This window comes from Staurois parvus, unplaced genomic scaffold (genome assembly GCF_062004578.1).
Source record: "Staurois parvus isolate SC_StPar_1 unplaced genomic scaffold, SC_StPar_1.0 ptg000187l, whole genome shotgun sequence".
NCBI classification, from domain to species: domain Eukaryota; kingdom Metazoa; phylum Chordata; class Amphibia; order Anura; family Ranidae; genus Staurois; species Staurois parvus.
This window is the reverse complement of record NW_028317983.1, coordinates 6,805,028-6,832,754: the sequence shown is the minus strand read 5'-3', so window position 1 is coordinate 6,832,754 and position 27,727 is coordinate 6,805,028. Positions and strand designations below refer to the sequence as shown.

At 41.7% G+C, this 27,727-nt stretch overlaps 1 protein-coding gene across 1 annotated transcript in view; it reads right to left on the bottom strand.

Moving 5' to 3' along the window:
* Positions 1–27,727, bottom strand: part of ATAD2 (ATPase family AAA domain containing 2) — a 64,677-nt gene that overhangs the window by 13,738 nt on the left and 23,212 nt on the right. Inside the window, exons 9-24 of the mRNA XM_089677532.1 lie at positions 27,061–27,168; positions 25,820–25,928; positions 24,618–24,733; positions 23,005–23,179; positions 21,393–21,481; positions 21,043–21,202; positions 18,585–18,675; positions 18,171–18,482; positions 12,978–13,113; positions 10,858–11,044; positions 9,526–9,711; positions 6,765–6,900; positions 6,485–6,681; positions 4,497–4,656; positions 2,765–2,887; positions 2,039–2,188 (exon numbers count right to left, since the gene is read on the bottom strand). Coding sequence (XP_089533658.1) covers positions 2,039–2,188; positions 2,765–2,887; positions 4,497–4,656; positions 6,485–6,681; positions 6,765–6,900; positions 9,526–9,711; positions 10,858–11,044; positions 12,978–13,113; positions 18,171–18,482; positions 18,585–18,675; positions 21,043–21,202; positions 21,393–21,481; positions 23,005–23,179; positions 24,618–24,733; positions 25,820–25,928; positions 27,061–27,168 — 2,435 coding nt within the window. The remainder of the gene's footprint in view (positions 1–2,038; positions 2,189–2,764; positions 2,888–4,496; positions 4,657–6,484; positions 6,682–6,764; positions 6,901–9,525; positions 9,712–10,857; positions 11,045–12,977; positions 13,114–18,170; positions 18,483–18,584; positions 18,676–21,042; positions 21,203–21,392; positions 21,482–23,004; positions 23,180–24,617; positions 24,734–25,819; positions 25,929–27,060; positions 27,169–27,727) is intronic.

The window sequence follows — 27,727 nt, the reverse complement described above, 5'->3', positions numbered from 1 at the left end:
AAGCCAACAAGATTCAAGGTGTCAGCTGCATCAGGAACATTGAGGCTGTGATAGCCGTGCAATGGACCTGGAAAGTGCTCAGCGACTAACTTTTTAACAGTCTGAAAAGTGCCCTACACATAACCCAGCGCCCAAAGGTCACTTCCAGGCTATCCCTGCAATGTCCAGTCTAGAAGGGTCCAAGCACGGTACTGCAGAGGCAAGGCAAACTGTAGTTGCAGTGTAGAGAAGAGGGATGTTGAAGATGCCTCATATGCTCCTAGAACACACAAAAAAGAAACCCCACACAATACAGGTAGAAGGAGTGGGTTATCCAGGGTTGGCCTTCAGTCTTTTTTCTTTTATGTTACATACATAGTTAGTCTGGCTGAAAATGATAAATGATAAAGAAAAAAAAAAAAAACCAAAGCAAAGCATGATTCAATTTGCTCCTGCAGGGAAAAAAATTCCTGCCTAATCCCCCGAGAGGCAATCTGATATTCCCTGGATTAACTTTACCTATAAAATGTTAGTATCCAGTTATATTTTGTGTATCTAAGAAAGAATCCAGGACTTTTTAAAGCAATCCACTGAGCTGGGCATAACGAACTCTTGAGGGAGTCTATCCCATATTTTCACAACTCTTACTGTGAAGAAACCTTTCCGTGTTTGGAGATTACATTTCTTTTCCTCCAGACATAAAGAGTGCCCCCTTGTCCTCTGCGATGACCTCAGGGTGAATAGCTCTACACCGAGTTCACTATATGAACCACTGATGTATCATACATGGAGATCATATCCCCCCCTTATGTATTCTACATGGAGATCATATGCCCCCTTATGTATTCTACATGGAGATCATATCCCCCCTTATGTATTCTACATGGAGATCATATCCCCCCTTATGTATTATACATGGTGATCATATCCCCCTTATGTATTATACATGGAGATCATATCCCCCCTTATGTATTATACATGGAGATCATATCTCCCCTTATGTATTCTACATGGAGATCATATCCCCCCTTATGTATTATACATGGAGATCATATCCCCCCTTATGTATTATACATGGTGATCATATCCCCCCTTATGTATTATACATGGTGATCATATCCCCCCTTATGTATTATACATGGTGATCATATCCCCCTTATGTATTATACATGGTGATCATATCCCCCTTATGTATTATACATGGAGATCATATCCCCCCTTATGTATTATACATGGAGATCATATCCCCCCTTATGTATTATACATGGAGATCATATCCCCCCTTATGTATTATACATGGAGATCATATCCCCCCTTATGTATTATACATGGAGATCATATCCCCCCTTAATCTCCTCAAGAGAGAATAAATTCAGTTCTAATCTTTCCTCATAGCCGATCTCCTCCATGCCTCATATTAGTTTGGTTGCCCTTCTCTGTACTTTCTCCAGTTCCCCAATGTTCTTTTTGTGAATTGGTGCCCAAAACTGAACTGCATATTCCAGATGAGGTCTTACTAATGATTTGTACCGGGGGAAATGATATCTCTCTCTCTGGAGTCTATACCTCTTTTAATACAAGAGGATTTTGCTCGCTTTAGAAACCACAGCTTGGCATTGCATGCCATTATTAAGCTTGTGATCTACCAGAACTCCCAGATCCTTCTCCACCATTGATTCCCCCAGTTGTACCCCCCCTAGTATGTATAAACTGTTTACCAGTCTCCATTTCTCCTTCACTCAGCGGTATAACCCAACAGTCATTTCATTTTTTCCATTGTCCATTAACAAAGGAATTTAAATATAGGGCTGCCTTAATTTGCATCTTCTACGTATCTAACTGGAGTTCAGCTTGATCTGAGGATAAAACTTTGTATCATGTAATTTTAAGGGTTTGCAAATAGATCTACTACTACAACTTACACATATGTGATTTTGTGTTCAACTTTGAGGATGAACATTTTACAAGTTTAAATTAACTGTTTTAGGCAAAACTATACATAGGCATTCTTACTCTTGCAATGGTATACTATGACATTTAGGATAAAGGCAGAACACACCTGTACTGGGTGTACTAGAAGCGACAGGAGGTGCAGATGCCATTGCGGTTACTTTTTCACGTTCCGTGTCTGTTTTCTTCCCATCCAGTGTACTTGTGTTCTTAGGAAGCACATAGTAATAAGAAGGTGCATATTTCGCAGAGGAGAAACCTGTGTTGAAGAAATCAAGACTGTTACCATTTTTGGGTAAAAAGCTACTTAGTGTGGAACACAGATTCAAAGAAAGTATTCATCTTTCCCAAATGTACAAAGCAGGGTATACAGAATGTGCAGCCACATGCAGGTACAAGTAGGGTCCAGTATGAGTATGTACAAACCCATGATTTGACCATGGGCGATTTAAATTTGGCTTTGAGACTGTAAGACTGTGTTCCAAGAGAACACAAAAAAGTGTTTTCTTTATACTGCAGATAGGGGTTAAGGTCACACATGGTACAAAACCCATTTGATTTGAACAAGAAATTTGAGGTAAAAGGCTTCAAAAATTGGTGGCATCAGTTAATATCTTCCCAAACTATATATTTTGCCTGTTCTGGATAGAGCAGCACATTTCTTGGAAAGTATCCTACTGTGAACAAGCCTTTAGGAGGAAATGACTGGGAATACGTTCTACTGGATAAAACCAAAGACTCCTCTCCATGTGGACAGGCTCACCAACACAATGGGGATGGAAAAAGATCAAATAGATTCTATTATTTCAGGGATACTAAAAAGGATTCGGCTCACCCCTCTTTTTGCGAGATTCCTGGAGTTCTTCGCAAAGCTTTTCAAATTCTTCATCCAGCTCCTGTTTAATCATTGCATAAACTGTGTCCTTGAGAGTGCATGCTCTGTGGCGGATCATCCGATCTAGAATGAGAAAGGTTGGACAATAGGAGGGTTAAAAAAAAAAAAAAAGAAAAAAAGTTGATTAAGCTTAAAAGTGACCTGATGAAAATCAGCAAACTTGATTAGAATTTGTCCTAGTTTGACAGTGGGGTATGAGAACTAGCAATGTGCACAGACATGGAACAATATTGCACACTAAAAAGAGGGTGGATTACTGCAATATTGCCCACTACAAGAAGAGGCTGACATGTTAAAGTGGAGCTCCACCCAAAAGGGGATGTTCCGCTTTAAGAACTGCTTCCCTGCTCCCCATTAAGGGGAGGTACCCAAATTTGACAGGTACCCGCTCCCCCTTCAGGTCTGATCGCCTAGGCGATCAGAAGTTGTCCTCCCTCCCTGTAGTCTTTTGGGACACGTGACAGGTCCCAGAAGACTGCAGGTCCATTCACGAAGCACAGCGCTACTTGCGCACGCACAGTGGGTACCCGGCTGTGAAGCCGCAAGCTGTCACAGCCGGGTGCCCACACTGAAGATGCCGGCCTCCTGGAATACAGGACGGCCAGTGAAACGAGCTGCGGGAGACACACCACAGAACCGAGGGACAGGTAAGTGGCTGTTTTTTTTTTTTTATTTTAAAAGTCAGCAGTTCCAGTTTTTGTAGCTGCTGACTTATTTTTTGATAGGTTGAGTGGAACTCCGCTTTAACCTCCCTATAGCAGAACTACTGCTACAAGGCAGCAGAGCTGCACACACGTTTTGGTATTTCCGGGTAGGGGGCTGGAGGGATGCCGCACAGAGAAGGTTTTTTTACCTTCATGCATAGAACCTTTAGTCTTTCCAACTACTTTGTATTTCAATGGTTTTTATTAATTTCTAACAATTAACACAAGAGCAACAAATCACGCCCACGCAGGGGCTATCAATTGCACATAGGGGACAACTACTTTAAACCCCTTGTAAGCAACAGTGGAACTTATGTCTCATTTCATCAATTTTTATGTCGCGGTGTTCATAAAACCATCCACCATGTGACTAGATTTGAATAAAAACAAGATCCACCGTAACCATCCACAACTGCCTCCCACTGGCCTCAATGCCAAATTGCCTGTCAATAGCAATCCTACTTTTTGCAGCGGCACTCAAAACGCAATGCGTGCGGATTGCCTTTGTGAACCACCTCAATAGGAACACATCTATCCTGTCATGCGAATCTGAGTTTGAAGACTCATCCAGAATCGCATGTGTCAATCAGGGCGTCTATTCACAGCTATGAGTTTTGGAATTGTAGCAGGCGTCGTTATTTTTAATGGATTCTAAAACGTGGTGCAATTTTGCCATGATTGATATGCGTCAAATCGCATTGCATGAAACCTGTTGCCCATAAAAGTTACCTTGCTTTGGGTGCTGACAACCCATGCTATGCTAGATTACAAAGAAAAAAAGAAAAAGAAAGCTTCCTAACATTTAGCTGGCCCCTAGATTCAAAGCAAAAATTGTCAAGCCCTGCCTTAGTACAACCACCTAGAGGAATTCACAAGTTGATGTTGAGGGCTCATTGAAAATAGTTATTAAATGCAGTTCAAATGCAAGGGGGGCTGTTCAACAAATTGCAAGCAATACAGCAGCTCACCTCCTGGGTCCCTGTCTGGATTGTACTCCAGTGCATTACTGCAGATAAGATCGATGTCCTTTAGGTATTCTTTCACAGTCTGATACTTGTGCAGATCAATTTTGCTTATAACAGTTGAGAGGTCCATAGGCTGGGCAATCACTGTGACATAATCTGGAACCTGAGAAATATAGAAAGTTTACAAAAAAAAAAAAAAATTAATATAGTTCTGTAGTAATTGAATGGCATGACCCAACTTTACACCCAACCTTTCATCTACTAAGAGCAAATCACAGCATTCTTTAGGTTGCTCCTGCAGTGAAAAAAAAAAAAAAAAAAGAAAGAAAAAAATAAGGGATTTCTGCAGTAACTGTAAAATCCTCTCTTTGGTGTCAATTGAAGAACAAAGTCTTACCTTAGGGAGGTCAAAAAGTAGTCCAGCTGAGGGGTGAGCAACACATTAAACAAAAGTCAACAGACCCAACAAAACAGAAAACTGAAGTCTGACTGTAGCTCAAACAGGCCCCTGAAAGACCTTTGGCCTGAAGATGGCAACAGATGGGGCCCATAATATTCACCTGGCAAAACTTGAGTAAGTGTGAAGTGGAAAAGAGTTGATAGATGCCAAAAAGCCCAAACACTCACAAGCTTAGCCGAATGCAATTCGACTGTAAAGAGTGGAACCCAATCTTTCAGAACATAATCCTGGATGATTGTAGGAGCCACCTAGAGATGGCTGTCCACTTGAACACCAGTTGGATAACTATAGCCTCCACCCATCAGGATTGTTAAACACTGCAGAGACAGCCAAATTGCTCGAAGCTCGAGGATGTGGATTGGGACTTCTCAGAAGACGAAGAGCCCTATATTGATCATAGCAAGGGATAAAGTGGAGGAAAGCTCCTAACTCCTAAAAATGGTCTTCTGGCCTTCACATCCCCTCACCAAGGAAGCTTAGTCAGAAGAACCAGCTGGCCCTGCTCACATCTCTGAGTAAACGCAGCTCCAGAAACAAGCAGCGATATTTCCCCACCTGGACTTGGCATCCAGTGAACACCAGTCTAGGAAACTCAGCCTGGCTCATATCCAGCAGGGACTTTTCCTTGCTGCTGCAAAAAGTATACCACAACAGCCCAGGCTATTCCTTACCCAGAATGAACCTTCCCCAAGCACTGAAAATGGTGTGGGCCCCAGGCCTCTTCCTGCTCGTTAAGAGGGCAAGAGTTCCACCATCAAAAGGAGGACAACTAAAAAGGGAAGTGGGTGGAATACAGGCAAGAATCCAGATCTGAGCCTCCTACCACCGATTGAAGTAAACACAATAACTGACGAGTTCGGTAGGACATCCTTTAAAGTGATGATGCGTTTCCTGTCCCTGTTGCAGGAGGAGCTTCTCATGTCCCATCATGGAAGACAATTTGGGAATTATGCTTAAAAAAAAAAAAAATAGATTCATATTTTATACAGCAGAGCTGAAGATATCCATCCTACTGGGACAGTTGCAAATAACGGTCGTCCTGGTAGTAGGGGATGCTCTCCTGGGCTGGCTTACAGTTATTTTGTATTCAAGTGTCCACTCCTCCTGTAGTATTACCCTGAAGGTGACAGATTATTCTTGAAGGTGCAATTGCTGGGAGGTCAGACTGAGGCAGACATGCTCCCAAACTTACATATCTGAAGAGATGCCAGCCCAAAACAGAAGTTAGGAGCATGCCACGTTTCTGGCAGATCCCCTGGTATTTCTGTACAGGCAGTGTTTTCAAACTGATAAAACATGGGGAAATTAATGTAAAATGTGCACTTTATTTCTTTAATTTTGCCCAAACATACACCTTAAGCAGAGCTGCTCAAGTGCATTGAAAAGCTTTCCCAGCATGCAAAACCCTGAAAAACTGCCTGTGCCCGGTGTGGTAGAAGAAAGAGAAGTTTCTGAATTTGCATTACAATCATTTCCCCATTTCAGAATACATGAGATGCAAGCAAGTCATACAGAAATGAGTCCCAATTACCTCCTCAAGGTCTACTGGCTTCGTAAAAGCCCTGAATCGTTTGTCAATGGCAATTCGGTGGGTAACATCCCTCAGAAAGAGCCTCAGCTCACGGAGTGTTTCTTCCTCCTGTGCTTCCAATCGCTTTAGCTCCTCGGTAGTAAGTGGACGGGGCTCAGGTGGTGGAGCTACTGGCAGCACTTCAAGAGCTTGGAGAACTGATTAGAAAATACAAAAACACACATGGTAAATTTGCTGCAAAGATACCTTTAATGTTTGCGAAGGCTCAGATCAGACTAACCTGCCTTCCTTTTGGAAGTTGGAGGCTTAGCAGCTTGGTTCAAAATAAGATCCTGAAAGAAAGCTTTCCTGTCTTCCTTGTTTGGTAATTCAACATTGAAAACCTCCTCATAATCATCCAAAAACAGTTCTTGTAGCTAGAAGGAAAAGCAAATCAATTAATCAAAGGCTAGTAGAATATTGGTTTTCCACATTTATAAAAAAAAAAAAAAAGCCTATAAAAAAATGAGAAAAAATATATGCAAATGCCGCCTTTACCAGCCTCTTCTTGAAACTAGTTTTCTGTCCGCCTTCAATACGACGATCAATTTACAGATCAGTGACTCCAAGTATTCTGACTACATTATGCTGCATCTGCAGCAATCTGGTTTCTGGTTAGGGACCCAAAAGTAGAGAACTCAGTGATTTAGCCAGACAGCCCCCTCACAACAATCTTGTTTCTGGTCAGTAAGTATGGAACCACTAGATCTAGCATAACAGCCCTGCAACTAGCGTTTCCAGAAAAACAGCAATGAGCACCTATGCGGTTCAAGTTAGCCCAGGTTTCCTTGATCTTGAACGTAACATTGCTCTCATTTTATCAAATATACGCATGCTATTTACATTAGTATCTTCCACAGTGGAGGTTACAGTCTGATATTCCTATTACAGGGATATTATAATACATTCAAATTATACGGCTAGGGTAAAGCCCAACTTCAGTGAGAACCAGTTTGATATATGTGTTCGTCGGCAATTAAATGCAAAGGGGGTACTTCTGAAAAATGGCATTTACCCTTCTGAGTTTGTGAGTGGCTTTATGTTTTATTAAATATATTTGTGTGTATGGTATTACACTATTGGGTGTTTTTTCTTTGCATGCTAAAATTTACTTTGAATGGAGCCATTCATTGCATTGGAGTGAGCTGAAAGAAATTGACGACCTCCTTGATAGAAATCTTGAGCTCTATATGCTGATCAAAATATAGAGGCCATGTGATTTGGTGAGTTTGCTTGCTAAAGGGAGTGGGTCACAGAACACCTTTATAAACAGATTTAAAGTGTGAAAAAAATAAATACATAAAATCACAGCACAATGAGAGAAGATTGCATGTTCATTTATACAAAGTGGACTTTATTCTGTTTGATTATCTGTGCATATATTTATTTAACATAAAAATGTAAAGTTTTCTCACTGCATGACCATACGGGATTTTGTTGATTAGACTAGTTGTATTCATAGCGCTTGATGGTGATTGATATTGGTATTCATCATATAGTGACATTTAAGGTGTAGCAATACTGTAGCTGCATTAGTTTGGGTTTATGTGATGGTTTAAAATTTGGGTTTATACACTTTTTTGGTGCATTTTTTATTTAAAGTACGGCGTAAGGATGTACAGTGCCTTGAAAGTATTCATACCCCTTGAAAATTTTCCATACCCTTTGAAGTTACAACCAAAAACGTAAATGTATTTTATTGGGATTTTATGTGATAGACAAGGTTGTAGAACCACCTTTCACTGCAATTACAGCTGCAAATCTTTTTGGGGATGTCTCTACCAGCTTTGCACATCTAGAAAGGGACATTTTTGCCCAATCTTCTTTGGGAAACAGCTCAAGCTCTGTCACTGGATGGAGAGCATCTAAACAGCAATTTTCAAGTCTTGCCACGTCATCGCGTCGGACCCGTAGAGCAGTTGCAGAGAGGGGGATTCCCAGCTCAATGCAGCATCCACTGGCTAGATGAGTATGTTTACTGCGGTGAACACAGTAAAAGGTAAGCAGGGATGAGGGGAAATTTGGGGGAGAGGAAAGGCTAATGTTCCTCTTTAATGCAGGTCTATATCCAAATGTATTGAACCCACTGGGTCAGAATAACAGTCAGGCAACTAGCATTTTATAGTGCAAAAGAGGACTTCATATTCTAGCAGTACAGGCTTCCCAGAGTATGGGCTTCACCGAATCTGTATGCTCTACCAGTCATGAAAGAAAATCATGATTGTTAGTTTCCAAAAAAAATAAAAAATAAGCATTAGCTCAAAAGATCATTATATGGCCAAAGGCAATCTACTGCAAGTTTTTTTTAGTCTCGGCAGATAAAAAAAAAAAAAAATAAAAAAAAAAAAGAATAATATCTGATTGGTTGCAAAGGGTTGTTCTGCCTCATTTAATTGAGGTTTAATTTAATGTTTATAGTATAACTAGAGGCAAAAATTGTTTTGTTTTGGTTAGAGGGGATTAGAACTCCTGTCAGGTTTTTATTGCTCTGTGCCCCCATTACGGAGATTGACCCTCTCTTTGTCTTATCATTGAAAGTAAAATTCCAAATTTGGAGTTGTCCCCAGAAAAAGTAATAGAGGGGAAATCTTCCAATGGGGACGCTAGTTCTGGTGACCTGGGGCCCCGGGACGGACCCCCCCCCCCCCCCCCCCCAAGAGATTCCCTTAATTTACAGGGATTTCCTTTCACTTCCCATCTTGGCTATGTGACAGGAAGTGTAGGGAAGTCTCCTCATTGGGCAAAGAGGACAAAAATTAAACTTCACAGGAGTTAGAACCTCCCTTACTCTATCCAAAATAATAAAAGAAAGAAAGAAGGTGGTTTTGCCTATAGTTCTGCTTTAACTGTACAATTATTTGTTCACACAAATTATAAGATCTAACCAAGCTTGGAATGTACTGTGAAGGTAAAGATATTGATAGACAAGAAGGAAATAATTTTGGATTAACACTAGCCATTTATTTTCCTAAACTTCGACTCTTATCCAGAACACTTATTACCTCAGAGTCAAGATCCCCATATTCCATGTCACTTGTTGCCAACAGGAGGATTGGAGAAAACGATGGTATGCTTTTGATTAGAGTGAGAAATGTTGCTTTCAAGGTGTTGCTGACCGTCTCCCACCATAGATGAATGTGTGGAATATACAGAATGCTAGGAACAGTCCGTCTTGCTTCACGAAAAAGCTATATCAAAAAAGGGAGAAGTTGTTCACTGTTAAGCCAAAGTCATTCCACTCAGTGCCATGGACCTAGATTTACACATCATGAATATTTGAAGATAGCATTTTCATCACAACTTTGTTCTCGGGTATTCCTGGCTCTAGAATTCTGTAAAGCAGAACTATATCCTAAACTGTGTCTGCAACTTAACCCCTTGGCGCCTCCTGGCTCTTTAAGGGTTTCAGAAGCTGGGAGGCAGGGCGGGGTTTTAAGGTCATGTGACCGCTGTGATTTGCTGTCACAGCAGTCACATGATCGGGAAAGGTCCCGATCTAAACCTTTCCGTGAGTACCGGACATGTGTGCTGGGAGCACGCAGGATGCACGCTCTCAGCACATATGTTTTTCTTAATTGTGCGCAAATGTGTGGCCGCTTGGCATCATGGTCCAGACACCGGAAGGCCGCACATTTGCGTGAGGCTGGTGTCCAGAGGTTAAATAAAGATCTGCCAACAGGTATTAAGTGCAGGTGCCACAGACCAACAACAGTGTTCACCCCCCCCCCACAAGGGAAAGTGAAACTGCTTTAGTACCAGAGCTTTGCCTGTTTGCATCCTCCATGTCCATTGGTTTATTGGTTATTTTAGATAAAGAAAGTAACAAGAATGTTAGAACACACAAAGGAAGATAAGAACATCAAGAACTCCAAGTGAACTGGAACAGTGTTGGGAATTATGGCAGTAAGATCTCACTACTGAGTATCTGAGATCTAGGGAAAAGGCATTTATAAAATATTCACAACCAAACCATCACAAAAAGACAGAAAACCAAAAGTGGTCAGACAGATGTAAACCGAGAACAGCTCTCAGCTGCAAAGTTAAATGCAGATGCAGGATACAACATGAAGTCTGCCATGGGCCTCGGAGTTCTTGCTGCTTAAAAATGCAAGAGTCAACTCTGCGAATGGTAGCGGGCATTTGTAAACGTTGCTGCTCTTTAGCAATGTGCATTTTTATTTATTTATTTTTTTAAAATCAGTGGTATGGCCACACTTCGACTTTTAAGATTTCTCCCTATACAATTCATTTATCTAGTCATACAAAACATCTTTCAAACAACCTCAGTAGAGCATGGTTAGGAGTCTAGTAGAAAAATACAAAAGCTTAATTACCTGTGCACAAGTTTCTTCTGGAGACGTTACACTAACCCCAAAAAGCACAGCCAAATCCAATGTGTACACGGTGAACTTTTCCAGAGTGTGGATGAGTGCTGGAGCCAAGTGCGTACCCTGACCCAGGCCTGGCTTCCCACAGATCAAAAACCTAGGCCTGTACGAAGTTGGCTGGTGATAGGCATTCCTGTTCACAATAGAGAGACCGTTACAAGTGTTAGAGTAACTATACAATCAATACAAATATTTCTGTCAATCTCAAAACCTGCGGGCAAAGAGTCCTCCAGACAGGACCACAAAAAAAAAAAAAAACACACCCTCCCAAAAGAAAAACCAAACCATTTTCTTTGACAGTCTGTTTAAAATTCAAGCGTTGACTCTGCGCCCAAAAATGGGTGGAGCCACACCATTATCCCAGAAGCAACGAGGGTATCACTATTCTGCGATATTGCTATCTGGTCCCTTCACCACTTTGGACCAATTACTATTCCTGCTGCTGGCCACAGTTTGAAGACTGTAGAGGACTGCAAGGTAGGCCACTGATGTGCTTACTCTTCCTCAGGTAACTTGTAAGCCCAATACCTTTGATTTGAACCACCTCAATTCCAAGAAGTTACACCCATTAATTTCCAGGCCATTTTCAGTAATGAGATAGTCAACAAGCTGGAGACACAACACTACCAAAATTAAAATTTCTAGCTTGTTTTTCTTTTTGCATAAGGAATATGCGCACTTTCAGACAAAATGCATTTATTTTTTTTGCCTTGACCTAAACAATCCTCCTGCAAAGATACTTACCGAGATATGATGGCCGTGGCACGTTTGTTACATCTAGTGGTGAAAGGCTCCCTATCCTGGCTGCATCAGTGCAATAAAGCCCCATAGACTTTAGTGAGGCTCATTACCTACATCAGCCAGTGGGAAGAGGACCAAAAAGTTGTCCATGGGGCTGTAACATGCAAATGCAGCCTTTAACCCCTTGCCTACAGAGGCCTTTCACCTCCTTCCTGCCTAGGCCAATTTTCAGCTTTCAGCGCTGTCACACTTTGAATGACAATTGCGCAGTCATGCAACATTGTACCCATATGAAATTTTTATCTTTTTTTTTTTAGACAGATAGAGCTTTCTTTTGGTGGTATTTAATCACCTCTGGGATTTTTATTTATTCTTAAACCAAAAACCACTGAAAATGTTGTAAAAAAAACCAAACAAAAACACGTTTTAGTTTTTGCTATACAATTTTGTAAATAAGTGATTTTTCTCCTTCACTGATGTGCGCTATTGAGGCTGCACTGATGGACACTGATGAGGAGGCACTGATGGGCATGGACAGGCATCACTGATGGGCAGCACTGATATGTGGCATTAATGTGCACTGGTATGCACTGATGGACACTGACAGGGGGCACTTTTGGGGCCACACTGATCATCAGTGCCCTGATGATCAGTGTACATGTACCCTCCGCGGAAAGCCGATTACCGGCTCTCCTCTCCAGCTGTCAGCGTGACAGCACGAGAGGAGAAAAATGCCGATAACCGGCATTTCCGTGTTTACATGTGATCAGCTGTGATTGGACACAGCTGATCACATGACCGAGCTGGCATCTTCGGCTCTTTCCGTGATCAGCTGTGTCCGAGGGACACAGCACACTGGCGATCGCCACGCTGCGCACTCCCTGAGCCGCGCATGCGCAGTGAGAATGGAAGGACGTCATATGACGTCCTATCAGAACGAGAGAACCACATTGCGCCCATCATTGTAGTATATGGCGGGCGGAAGGTGGTTAAAGGGAGGTTTTCAAAGCTGGATGTAAACAATGGAAGCCATGGCTGTTGAATTCAGGCAAGTATACATTTGTGGAAAGGGCAGAGCAGGATTGTTTTGGACAGAGCAAAAAAAAAACCAAAAAAACAAAAAAAACGCACACTGTTTTAAAGCGTACTTATTCTTCAATAACCACTGGGATTTTATATTATTCCAAAATGTTTATGTTTTGATTTAGGCAGTACAGGGGAGAGAAAACAAACCTCTCCACTGATTTATGACCGTAATGAACGAGATTTACCATTAAAAATTTTAATCTTACAAGTCAAAGCATCAGATTAATAAGAGTACTTACACATTGAGGTGAATAAATGGGCGATTTTCTTTCGATCTACCATTTGGCAATTTATTGATTATCCCATTTTCAAACACAGAGGGACCCTCATCATCACTATAAATCAGGTCTTCATCCAACAAACCAATGGAAAGTGCTTAAATATACAAGAAGAAAAAAAAGTAAGTGAAGTGGACACTTATAAGTGATATTGCTGCAAAAGTAGCGGTGGTGCTCTCACATCTCAATCTTTCATGGTCCAGTGAAAGCGGTTGACAACACACTGAACATACACGAGTCATGAAATAAATGTAGGGCCCAACATAGCTGGCCTCCTGAAAATGCTACTTGCCTGGGTGGGTCTAGTTTTAACAGCAAGTCGGAGCCAAAATAAGCATGGTGTAAATGAGTTTCAGAATTTCATAAATTTCTATACATGTCCCTGGCAAGTGCCCAAGCATTGAAACATTGACATGAGCCAGGTAACAGTCTCAGAAAGTTATGCCCCCACCAGAAAACAGCTGTCATGTCTACTATTCTTATATCATGTGATATTCTCACCATTTGAACAATCCAAAACAGAAGCAAAATGTGCCAGAGCAGCCAGGCACATCCAATGTCATTTGGTGGCAGTGAGTGTCCTTAACCCCGTGGCGCTGGCGCCTCCCGGCCCTTTAAGTGTTTCAGAAGGCGGAAGGCAGGGTCTTAGGGTCATGTGACCACCGTGATTCACTGTCACATGATCGGGAAAGGTCCAGATCATAAGAGGAGGAGATTGGGAACTTTCCGTGAGTACCGGACATGCGTGCTGTGAGCGTGCAGGGTGCCCGCTCTAAGCACATATGGTTGTTTTTTTTATTTTAATTGCAAGCAAATGTGCAGCCGCTCTGAGTCAAGGCCCAGATGCAGAAAGGCTGCACATCTGCGCATGCTTGGTGAGAAGAGGTTAACTATGCATGCTCTGACCAGATCAACTTAATGCTTACACAGTGCTCCTCAAATTCACTCCAGCAGACAAACCAAGGGAAGGAGAGTATAAGTAGCAGGCAATCAAGTGAACCTGTTGCTTTACCCTGCATGCGGAAAGCAAAGATGGTCTTTAAACCTCCCTAGCGATCTGATTATGTCAGTATTTCTGTGCTCAAAGCGGTACTTTTTTTGCATGAAAATATGTATTTTTTTTATTGTAGGCCTGTAATTTTTAGGAATAACTCACTGAAATCTGTCCGAGCAAAAGTCTAGTAAACATCCCGGGTAGGATAAAATTTGAAACACGAAATCATAAATTATAACTGAATAATCGTAAAAAGAATAAATTTAATTCAATAATATAATCAAACCAAAAAACACTGAAATATGAAATATAGCGCCAAGTTCGCACATCACTGAGCAAAGTTGCAAAATCATTTTCAGTCAATCAATTTCCCCCACGAATCATTATCACTCAATTCTGCAAGTGGTTCTAATTTACTATCGCTGTTCTCTAGCCGGTCTAAAACCGGGACAAAACTCGGGACAAAATGTATGTGAAATGGTTTGATACAGTAATGTTATACTATGTGATTTTAGAGCATTGAGTGAATGTCACTTTTTGACATTTTTAAATGTTCCGCCAGTTCTGTCCCCGTACGTCCCGATGCTCACAGGGACCGGAAGACGGATGCCGGCATTGGCCGGAGGAGATTGCTGGGGATACTGCAGGAGGGACATCACGGGAGCGAAGGACAGGGTAAGTGAAGAACAGATCCCAGAGCAGCGATGCAGTGTATTCCCGAGTGTAGCTTGGGGTTACCGCTTGTGGTGCTGAAACTTTACCCCGAGCTACACTCGGGAATACAGACAGGGAGGTTAAAAGTAGTTCTAAAGCCAGGTTTTGTCACCCTACTGCATTCTACACAGTGAGAGAGTATATATATATATATATACACATACATACATATGTGTGTGTGTGTGTGTGTGTGTGTGTGTGTGTGTGTGTGTGTGTGTGTGTGTGTGTGTGTGTGTGTGTGTGTATGTATGTATGTATATGTATATATATATATATATATATATATATATGTGTATATATATATGTGTATATATATATATATATGTGTATATATATATATATATATATATATATATATATATATATATATATATATATATATATATATATATATATATATATATATATATATATATATATATATATATATATACATATACACACACACATACACATACACACACACACACATACACACACATACACACACACACACCCTTCTGCATGCAGCTTCCACTGCAGTCCTCCCTAATTACATTTCTGGATCTTGATCCAGCATTGTGCACGAGAGTGGAGGCTCTCATTGGCTCAGATACAGCAGCAGAAGCCAATGACGAGGAAATGGAGATGGGGCCGAGCCCTGTTCTGTGTGTCTTATGGACACACACAGCCAACTCAGGAGCAAGCACACGAGTGCCCCCTTAGGGGCAGAGCCAGGAGTGCCAACAGGGGACCTGAGAAGAGGAAGATAGAGTCTGCTCTGTGCAAAACCAATGCAGAAAGTAGGCAAGTATAACAAAAAAAAAAAAAAAAAAGTCTTTAATATTACTTTAAAGCCCAAATGAACCTTCTGTATTGTAGCATGTCTACTAAGGCACCTGATCAACAAACTGCAGGAGATATTTACAGGTACAGCCTGGTGTTAATACAAGACAAAACAGCTCCAGACAAGTGACAGGTAAGATGGACAAAGCAGGTCTCTTGCAGGTGCCTGTCCAGCTCATCAATGTGAATACAAGAAACAAAAGTTGCCACACACCTCAGGGAGATTCCTCATTCCAATGAAATCAGCATACTAACAGCATAGTGAGCAAGGAATTCTGAGGGGTTTCACACAACACCTTGCTTATTCATAATCTAATAAGTGCAGTATTGTGTGCAATGCAGCAACATTCCTTGCTAATGGTGCTGTTTGTATGCGGATTTCATTGGAATGAATATCCCTGACTGAGTGGCATCACCCTGTGGTGTGCGGGAACTTCATTTCTTCTGCGGGCCTGGAGTTAGAGGACATCTGGCAATTAAGAAAAAAGGATTTCAAAGCATCAAAGACATCTAAACCCAATAAAATCTCATGAAAAGCTTTTCCATGTAAATTGTTGTTTTCCAAGCAGGGGCGGACTGACAACTCATGGGGCCCCCGGGCAATAGGGGATCATGGGGCCCGTGTCCTTGCCCAAACTCAAAAAAGCCTATGAAAAAGGTACCAGGGGCATCTTATGGGGCCCCTACTGACCCCGGGCCCTCGGCAGCGCCCGAGTTTCCAAATGGTCAGTCCGCCCGTTTCCAAGTAGTTTTCAGTCTGTTTTTTTCCCAGATCTACAGCACATAAAAGAAAATACCTGGTGATCCTGCCATGTAGGTCCTTGTTAACCCCTTGCCTACAGGGCACTTATACCCCCTTCGTTACCAAGCCAATTTTCAGCCTTTAACGCTGTCGCACTTTGAATAACAATTGCGCGGTCATGCAACATTATACCCATATGAAATTTTTATAATTTTTTTCTCACAAAATAGAGCTTTTGGTGGTATTTGCCGCTGGGCGTTTTACTTTTTGCGCTATAAACAAAAAAAAAAAGCAAGAACTTTGGGGGGGGGGGGGGGGGGAAAGTTTCTTTGTTTCTATTATAAAATTTTGCAAACAGTTAATTTTTCTCCTTCACCGATATGCATTAATGAGGCTGCACTGATAGGCGGCACTGATGATGGGTACTGATAGTCGGCACTGACTTGCGGCACTGCTGGGCCCAGGTGAGCGGCTCTGGTGGATGGCACTGCTGGGCACCGATCATCACGTGATCAGCTGTGTCGGTAGGACATGGAGATCACCGGGGGCATGCAGCAGAGCGCTTTCTGGGAGGATGTCATATGACTGTCTCCCAGAACTGGCCGGCCGCAGTGCAGCCGTCATTCGGCTATCTGCGGTTGACAACTGGTTAAAGACACTTCTGGGAAACCGCTGTCTCCCAATTGTGTCCTACAGCAAGTGGCTGAATGTAGACCAAGTGCCTGCAAGAGGCTGATGGAGCAGCACTGCTGCAGAAAGGTTGGGTAGAGGGAGTTATTTTAGGAGAAAACACTCAAGCTGAAGTCGTTTACACCCTTCACCCCCTTGACACCAATTAACCTACACGGAGGACTTTCAGTGATGGAGACATGCTGCAGGCAACAGAACAGGAATAAACGGCAAGCATAAAGCTTTTTATTACCTTATAATGGGCTATTCAATATTTTGATGGCTGAGTTTTGCTTTAACCCTTTAACTGTCAGCCATTTTTTTTGCAAATCATTTTAGGAAGATTACTTAAGACCCCCCAAAATATTGTGTACTTCTTGAAAACCGATCCCCTAAAATAAAATGGTGGTAGTTTATAGATTTTTTGCCCTTATATTAGTTGACATAAAAAATTTATAAGGGCAGCACAGTGGCTAAATGGTTAGCACTTCCGCCTGGCAGTACTAGGGTCGTTGGTTCAAATCCCAACCACGGCACCACTTGCCTGGAGTTTGCATGTTCTCCCTGTGTGGGTTTCCTCCAGGTACTCCGGAGACACCAAATGTCCCCAATATATTTTGTATCCCTGATTTCTCTCCTGCCCTCTACTGAAGCTAACGAAGTGTATATTGCACAAGTGACATTCAAACCTGGAAGCAAACACGTGGATACTTAATAGGGAGAGGAGATCAGTGAACAGATATTTGCTGGTCTACCCCCTACCCACCTGGGAGTGAAAGGGTAAAATGATTTATGCCCTGTAGGCAGCACAGTGGCTAAATGGTTAGCACTTCAGCCTGGCATTACTAGGGTCATTGGTTCGAATCCCAGCCACAGCACCACCTGCATGGAGTTTGCATGTTCTCCCTGTGCCTGCGTGGGTTTCCTCCGGGTACTCTGGTTTCCTCCCACACTGCAAAGACATGCTGGTAGGTTAATTGGCTCCTGTCTAAATTGTCCCTAGTATGTATGAATGTGCGTTAGGGACCTTAGATTGTACGCCCCTTGAGGGTTAGGGACTGATGTGAATGTACAATAGATATATGTAAAGTGCTGCGTAAATTGACGGCGCTATATAAGCACCTGAAATAAATAAATGACCTGGTCACCCATGTCTAAAAACCAATACTTAAAAATTAGTAGGGGTTAAATACAGAAATGTGTTACGCACCAGGCCCTTTATGTTTAAGTCCTTCTTCCATATGTGGGAAAACTTTCTTCAATGCCTCCAAGATGTTGCACAGGGTGTTCTGAAGCAGAGGCTGGATAATGCAGGAAAGTGCCTGTCCAGGGGAGACAACGGCTCTCTGTGATGCCGGCACAATTTTCTGCATGGCAAACATGAAGTCTCTAGCAGTCATTTTAATAGAGGACACATCAAGCTGCAGCTTCTCTGTTGTTGTGTAAATCTGAGGGTAACGCTTGCGTAAAGCACACAAGGCAGCTTCGGAGCACAGAGATTTTATGTCTGCCCCACAATACCCTGCAAAAAAATAAAAAAAATGAAAAAAAAAGGAAACAGAATTATATACAAAGTAGCATATTCAATTCACAACGTTGTCCTGCAACACAAAGCAGTTCTTACCAACACACTTTTCAGCCAATTCCTGCAAAAATGTTTCTGCTGGTTGTGGATTCCATTCTTTTGTGTGAATTTTCAGAATTTCCAGACGTGCCTGTAAGCAGGTGAATACCAATTACACAACGCATGAAATTAAAGCTAATTTTTTCATAAGCGATTCCTCAGCTTTCATCTCAACAGAAGGCAGCACTGATATGCAACAAATACTGACATGTTGTGTAGGTTCTCTCTGTCACTTTAGCTAGTGGCTAGTCATCAAAGTGCTAAACCCACAACAGTAAAATCAGTCTATGTGCAGTAAAGCATGCTTGTTATACTCACTATGGAACCCAAGGGGTTAATTCTCTGCATTGAGTAAAAAGACTGTTTGATCCTGTCTTCTCTGATCCTCCCCGTCTATTGTCCCCAATACATCTGCTGATAGTACACCACTCTAAGAGTCACTCTGCACATGCTCAGTTTAGTGTGTATTGCTAGTTTTTTTTTTCTTTCTTTGGAAGGGTCATGTGATCAGCACTGTCCAGACAGAGGGTAAGGGGATATACAGCCTGATAGGACAGACAAAGCAAAATGAAAACGCCTTCTACAAGCTTTAACCAGTGCTCTGCTGGACACTGAGATAAGTCACAAGACTGCTATAGACTGATAATGAGAAGAAAAAAAAAAAAAAAAAAAAAAAAAAAAAGTATTTAGCAATTTATATTTACTAAAATAATTGCATTTCCATGTTCTGTTTACTGTGGGAGACCAGATATAGTGAATGCAGAGTTCTGGGTATAGTAACAGTAAAATGACTGTTTTGCTACTATATGTAATTGAATCTGGTGCTGGACCCTTGGCAATGTGATTTACACAACATGTGTTCCTGATGGCAGAAAGTGTCCCTCCTACAAAAATTACAGATGCTTGCTAGCCGTTTATGGTAACAATTTATGTAAGCGTTATGCATTGCAAAAATGGCAAGGAATTTCTAATTCTGTAAAAAACAAATAAAAAAAAACACAAAAAAGGTGTTGCCAACCTGTGACAGCATCCGATAAGCTTTACAGAGACAAATGAACAGATAAAAACACTCGATATCAACTTTTACTTGGAGCATTTATGCCATTTTTGTTTGGTAAAACAGATCCCTCGGCTTCCACTTGCTCATGGTGTGGTATACTGCATCCCACACTGCTGCATAGGATGTGGGACTGTTCAGAATTTGGTCCCAGAATAAGGATACTTTTTGAATTATATAAATGCTGTAGCAGCATTACAACTCAATAAGGATCCCATGTTATCTCCCTAAGCGGTTCAACTCCTTCACTTCATCCAGATCATCAAAACCAACGATACCACCATGGGTATGTTTACTGGACGGCCTGTAGAGCCATATTGAGATCCTGGACATCACCTACTGCTCCAAAAGTATCTATGGGAAAGAAGGAACTTAAAATCTTTGATGTTCATCGAAAAATATATCTTGTGACTCAAGCTTTCAACTCTACCAAACAGATGGCAAAATTTTAGGGAATACTCATTGTCAAGCTTGGAAATATCCCAGTTCCCCTCTTCCTGGTAGTAAACTGACCAAGCTAAGCATGGAGGCCAATCCACGCCATTATGGTCAGTTCACATCCTTAGTCATATCATTGTTAGATACAGACACTGTGCAAGCATCCATCCTCTAAGCCTTTTTAAACCAAACTGGATTTCTATGGAGCTGGTTCACATTTGTGTGGGCTGGGCACAGGGAGATTTTAAAAAGTGAGGTACAATTTTAAGCCCTGTTCAGGTGCAATTTCAAGTGTTGGATTGGGTTCACATATGCGCAGGGCCAGTTTCAGTGAGATGTGTAAAAAGGAGTACGGTGCGGTTTCATTCAGCAGTTTAGGCTCATATATTTTAAGTGTACCTGAACCGGACTGAACATCATACTAGACTCATCTCACCTGAACGGAACTGCACCAGACTCTTTATAAATCTCACTGAAGCAGCCCCGCACATGTGTGAACCCGGTCTGATTACCGGTGGCTTTCCCAGCCAGCAAATCCTTCTCCGTGAAGCTGCAATGATGTGATGTCCAGCCCTTTACAAGCCAAACCACAGGCCTGTGAATCCCTCTGACATGAACAGTGATCATATGACTTGAACTTTGCAAGCAGGAAAAACAATTGGCAAGTTTTTTTTTTGTAGAGATGGATTTTTAAAACGCATATATTTATACAAAAATGTGTATGTGATTACTGAACGTCACAACTACTTTAGGATCTCCTTCCGGTGAAATCACCTAATTATTTGTTACTTCCCACAAACTGCAGGGAAGCATTTTAAGGTATAAAATTGAAAAAAAAAAAGATGCAGTTCTACATTCTCTCATACAATACATATTTAAAATTAAAATAGGAAGGAAGGGAGGGGGGATCCAGGATTTGTATCACTGCAGAAGGGCAAATGGTAAAAACACTGTCATACTTACATCTCGGTCAGGCAAGCTGAAAAGGAACTCTCGGTCAAAACGTCCAGGCCGTCTCAGGGCAGGATCAATAGAGTCAAGTCTGTTGGTGGCTCCGATTACAACAATCTCTCCGCGACTGTCCAAACCATCCATAAGAGCCAGCAATGTGGAAACAATGGAACTAAAATGTTTCAGGGGAAAAAGCGTTACATGACAAACTAGTCCTCTCATAGGAAGTACTCAAATATATGTTAAAATATTATTGAACATATAGAACAAGCATAGATCTATACTCAGACCAAAAAGTGAACAAAAACAAACCCAAAGTGCCATTGAACTGCATTAAAATCAAACCGTAAATATTATAGTACCTATGAATTTGGTCTTGTCTGCTTGATCGGACTGGTGCCAAGCCATCAATCTCATCAAAAAAGATTATTGATGGACGCATCTGATAAGCCTAGGTAACAGAAGAAACGTGTGAGAATAAACTGAAAAGGCACAGCTAATAAAAGTGGAACTGTTGGATTTAAATATTTCTTTCCCATAATAGTTATAATAAAAAGACATGCCATGAACAATTTGCTTGTGCTCTCAGCCAAAATGTCAAGCTACCAAATGGCTGGTTTGAAAACTGATCACATGTGTAGCATCATAGCAAATGCAGAACAGAAGTTAAAGTGGAGTTCCACTCACCCTGTCAAAAAAATAAAAGTCAGCAGCTACAAAAAAACTGTCTCTTGGTCCCGTGGTGTGTCCCCCGCAGCCGTTTCATCGGCCGTCCTGTATTCCAGGAGGCCGGCATCTTCAATGTAGGCACCCGGCTGTGACAGCTTGCGGCTGCACAGCCGGGTGCCCACTTTGCATGCGAGTAGCGCTGCATGAATGTTCCTGTAGTCTTCTGGGACCTGTCACATGTCCCAAAAGACTACAGGGAGGGAGGTAACCTTCTGTTTCCGACCGATTAGGCGATTGGACCAGAAGTGGGAGCGGGTACCTGTCAAATCTGGGTACCCGCTCCCTCCGCCCCCAAAAGGTGCCAATCCTTAATAGGGAGCGGGGGGGGGGGGGGGGGGGGAGCAGTCCTTAAAGTGGAACTTCCCCTTTTGGGTGGAGCTCCGCTGTAAGATGACAGCTTCCTCAGCTGTAAAGGATAGGAGGTTTTAGTTCGGCTTTAACAAGGTTGAGGCCAAACCACACAGGGCTGCTGGGTGATTTCTGGCAACCAAATTTGTCCAAAATATAGACTGGGGACTCTGATTTGCCAGCCATAACAAAAATGAATGGGTGCACTTTAGCACAAGAGGCTTTTTATACATGTAACTGCAGACCATCAGGTATTCTTTCATGATAATAACCCAAGCCTAACATTGCATTGTGGTCCTTCAGCTTAAAAAGAATAAGCACAACCAAGACTCTTGAATTTAAGGATTCATTTACAATTAGGTTTTTGCAACAAACTACAACACGATATGTTAATTTTTTTTTTCAAAATACAGAAATAGCGTGATAAAATGTATTAAATTATAAAATGTAACCTGTCTAGGAGTGCAGGTTCCATTTATAATAGACTAGTAACAAGCAAGTGCAGGAGCCCAGAAAATCTACATCCATTGGCAGTCCTGGAGGTTGCAGTTTCAAAACCCCCCCAAAAAAAACAAGGTAAGAGGCGCTTCCCTATTTCATCACATAACTACTTTAAAAATTGGTCTTACATGGATATAAAGATCCATGACATTTCTGGTCACTGTCTTGAGCCTGGCTCTAAGCAAATCCCTCTATGATAAACAAATCTCACATTGGATGTCAACCACGGTTTGTGAAAACAGCAGATATTAAATGCAGACTTTTGCATCCGTGTGGGTGGACCGACAAAATAGGTCCTGCAGTGATTTCTAGAAACGAACAGGTCTAATGAGGCTAGCACAAAGCTATGGAATTATTGACCAAGGTCACCCCTCGATTCCACAGAAAGAACATTACCTGGTCAAAGAGCAGTCGCAGCTGACGTTCCGATTCTCCAACCCATTTGCTTAAGCAGTCAGCCCCTTTCCTCATGAAGAAAGATACTCTTCTGTCACCTATACTGCACTCATTAGCCAGGGCCCTGGCAACCAATGTTTTTCCAGTACCGGGTGGTCCGTAAAACAGACAGCCTCTGAGGAAAGAAAAAAACATTAATACAGAAAGTCTCCTGCAAATGTTCACTAAAATTTTGAAACTACAATATGTGCATACAAGAAAGTGCCCATTAAGAATGATCTGTTCCGTGTGCCCCTACTGCCTTGCCCCAAGAACAGACTCCGGAGACATACTATTCTTGGCCCAGTCTCCAAGCGGTATTAAACCCAAAAACAAACATTGCAGCTTAGCAGTTCTTACATGTGATGGCTGCATTTGTTTTATTTTTAGGCTTTCCTCCATTTTCATCCGGTGAACTAGCCAGTTCCGTTTTAAAAAAAGAACAAGCTCCTGCAGATGTATCCAAATCCAGCTTGCTGGATTTGGCATGGGAACACATTGGATGCTACTGTGCTCTTGCTGGGCATCCAGTGAATTCTTGTACCTTTATTGAACGACTCATTTACAGCCAGCCTGTTGGAAAATTCTCTTAATCAGTACCAGTGGGCAAAGTCTCACCGCTGTCAGTATATAATAAATCCGTGGATGGCTAAATCGAGTCATTTTCTTTCGTTTGTTCAACCTACTGGCCCAGTAAGCCCAGAGGCCAAGGCTGCGAGTACATCTAATACAAAATGTGCAGTCCCCTCCCAATGGTTTGCTGACTGACTGTAAAATCTTGCATGACTACAGTAAAAAAATAAAATCAAAAAAAAAAATAAAATCTCAAAAAGCCAGCCATGCCCAACAGAGCTAAAGAAAAAAAAAAAAAAAAAAAAAAAAAAAAAAAAGGGACTCTAGGTACAGAGGACAACAATATTCCAGCAGAAGATATTGACAGTGTTTGTAGGCTCATTGCAAGCAGTCGCAGAGCTAGGGGTACCCGGTACAGTGAACTTTCCATCACCCCCTCCCAATCGCATTACGGTAAGGCAATATTAAGGGCTAGGTAATCATGAAAGCCAGACAGCTGGTGGAAGGTGAGGCTTACATGGCCAGTTTCACTGTTAGTGGTATAGGAGGCCTCAACTGCAGCCCCTGGAAGCACCAAAGGGCCACACACCATAGTCAGTATATATATTCCTACAGCAGAGGATGTCAAAACGGCAGACATACTAGGAGACAATTGTTGCTGGAGACTGGAAACCTGCTGCAGAAAACAGAATGGATGCATGCAATGTGGGACTGCTAGAAATCAATCATTGCTGCCCCTTTGGTGCTTTCTTTATGGCCTTTTGCAGTCCCCTGGATTGGGAGCATTGATGTTCAGAGGGCCACAGATCTCATTCACCAATCTGCTATATTCATTCAGGTACATAAAAAGAGGGGTATAGCAACTTTGTTCTGAGTCTAACCTACAGACATGGCTTATATTAGATTTTGTACTAAAACTCAGCAAGAAAAGGATTTTTTGCCCACTTATAAATATTTACACCCTCTAACCATATTACCATAAAATATACAAGTGAACCTACCTTGGTGGCTGAATCTTAAACTTTTCAAAGACTTCTGGATAAAGTAATGGGAAAACTACCATCTCCTTTAATGAGGCAATATGTTTAGAGAGACCTCCAACACTACTAAACCGTACCTATAGGAAAAAAAAGGAGAAAAGCATTTTGGCATTCAGTTGCAAATGGGCAAAACAATTCTTAGTATATTTATCAATGTCCCGTGGGGTCCGTTTCTTACTTGAACTAAAAAAAACCCAAAAAAAACCCACACACAGAAGCAACTGCACAGTTTCCTTCTATTTAGTGTAGAGATTTACATTTTTTATTCTGTAACCTGTTACACAAAGTTGTCCACATCCACTAAATCTGTAATCCACACATACAAATCAAAATTTGTTAAAATACGTTAACCCCCCCCTACCTTGATGTAAAAAGTTTTCAACCCTATTTATTTACACTCTTCCACATTCCACCACTTGGGACCAAACTTTCAAATCATACAACAACCAGTAGCATTCAACCTCTCTTTCTGTGAGCCCAGGCTGCCACCGACATACTCCCTGGGTGGTGTCTTTAAAATGGCTGGGTCCAAAGTACTGCTGCACTGTATGGTATTTATCATTATATGGGCACTGCAGTAAAGGCAAACTCATTGGGCAAGGTGGGGGGGATTGGAAAATTGTGTGCAAGGATGGGGGCAGGAGAGGAGCAGTGTATACACTCAGGCTTTTTTTTCCCCTTCACTATTGCTCCAAGAAGGAGCTTTCATTAAACACGCCGCTAAAGGAAACAAAATGTCACCCAGTGACATTGCCTCTGTTTACTTTAGCAGCGGGGAGAATGACAGCTCCTTCTTGGAGCTTTAATGAAGGAAAAAAAAAAGCTGGTAATTACATTTGAAAACCAGCAGTGACATGAAGCGGTAGCTCACTGTATACACTGTTCCTCTCCTGCCTTTAAATGGCAGCCCCCCCAAAAAAGAAAAAACCCTGCAGTACACAGCCCTCTGTATCGGCTAAATGCCGATACGACTACTTTCAGGCTATAAAGAGATTTGGTGGCTGAAACCTCTCTCTCTCTAGAACACACAACCAAGTACAATATGGAGGCTAGCAGGAGTAACTTAAGAATGTTAGATGTCTGACTATAAAGCCAATTCTTAGGCTCCAATACTTGAGCCACTGACATGACACGGTTTAAATTTGTTACAACATCAGACTCACAGAGGTGTCAATCTGCATTGGGTCAACATCTGCTAGACTAGCACCAATTTTCATGCGATCTTTGTGAAGTCCTTTTAAATCTTCTCTCTGCAAATTCATAGGGAGACACCTAAAAAAAAAAAAAAAACCCCCACACACAGGTTACACAACAGTACCACTGCTAAAAAAACTTTCCATAATGTTTGATTTGCAAAATGTAGGAGGCATGTAAAGCACACTTATGTAAAGTATAAAACACAAGCATATAGGCTTTCTATAAAAAGATTGACTCCATCAAACTGATATTTCCATATTGGTTAAGCACCAATGAGTTATGTCAACTGTTTGCTTTGTCTTCCTAAAGGAGAAGTTCACCTTTTGGAACAGGTTACATGTTCCACCTGCATTTAAAAAGGTGGAACATTTAACATGTTCCAGCAGCTGCAGTCTCTACCCCCTCCCGGTGATCGTGAGCAAGGGATCTTCTTCTTGCCCACTGTCACCATTTGAAAATAACGTGGATGTTCAGGTCTCTGTCCACATCATGCATTCACACTTGACTGTGAATGCACGAGCTACAACTTCCTGCAGAGCCATTGTGGCTGAAGGTTTGTAGTTCTGAATGGAATACGAGATCGCTAATGAGCAGCCGCACAGTTCATTCAAAAGTCGTGCAGCTTGTAAACAGTCCATATGAAGGTATGGGCTGGAAGCTGAAGGACTTGTCTGCAGGAGTCTGGCATTGCACCCTTGTTCCTCTGATCACGGGTGCAATGCTTTGCAAGCATGTTAGGGGAAAAAAAAAAAATGCATTTATTTTTTTTCAAAAGGCGAACTTATTCAAGAAATTCCCAGTCTACCAAAACTTTCAGTTTACATAGCATGTGGAAAAATCCAGCTCCGGTATCAAAACAATAGTTTCAATAGCATTGCATTTATAACTCGTTCATGACCCAATACCACTGAAGCTTAGACCAAATATGGCAGCATCAGCACTCATCAGTTTTCTGTAAAGGGCATTTCCCTTACCTAGTATATATATATTTTTTTAAACTAGTTACCTGAATATCCAGCTTATGGTTTTGAATAGGAGTGGACAAATGATGACCTATTTTTCTCCTTTTAAAACAGACCAACAGCACCCCAGCAAATTCAGTCACTGTGCCTTTATCAGATCTCACTGCCAGCCATGGCAAGCACATGATCAGGAGACACCAGTTGGTTCCCAATGGATACTGTAGAGCTGCAGCTCAGATAACTACCTTGCAATGGCCTTGTTACGGCTTCGAACCAGGCGCCTCTCAAAATGTTCCTCATCATCTGAGGAAGAGGAGGATGTGGAGTCGTTGCTATGCACTGCATGTCTCCTCCTGAAAGAAAAAAAAAAGAAAAAAAAGTTGACATTCTGTACATGGATTTTAAATTTTAACATAGCACCGTCTTTGCCCTCTAATAGTCAGATCAAGGGTGTGGAGTCTCCTGATAAGAGCGCTTTCTATCCAGGTATTTTTTTTTTCTTCACAGCTCCATGGCTTGCGCTAGTTCGATAACTCGAGTGGAAACTGCAGAACGTGAGTGCAGAGTGTTAACTCAACTCCAATCCAAAACGTTTGTTTTGAAAGCAGGTAAGAGTTACAATACTTGCTGGGTTTTTATTGCTGTGTACCTGTTTGGGAGATTCCCTAACACGTTCTTGTCTGGTGACCATGAAGATAAGAGTGTGAGTGGAAAACGAACGTTATACTGTTACATAACAAGAGCAGAAAGGACAATTATTAAAGTTCCGATAGCTTCTTTACTTTCAGTTTTGTCACATAATTTTGGATATTTAATTGAAATTTCCCAAATTCTATTTGTAGTTAAACCGGCCATGTCGCAAAAGAACATACCATTCTGAAAACCACCCTTGTCTGTAGAGTGAAGGAAAAA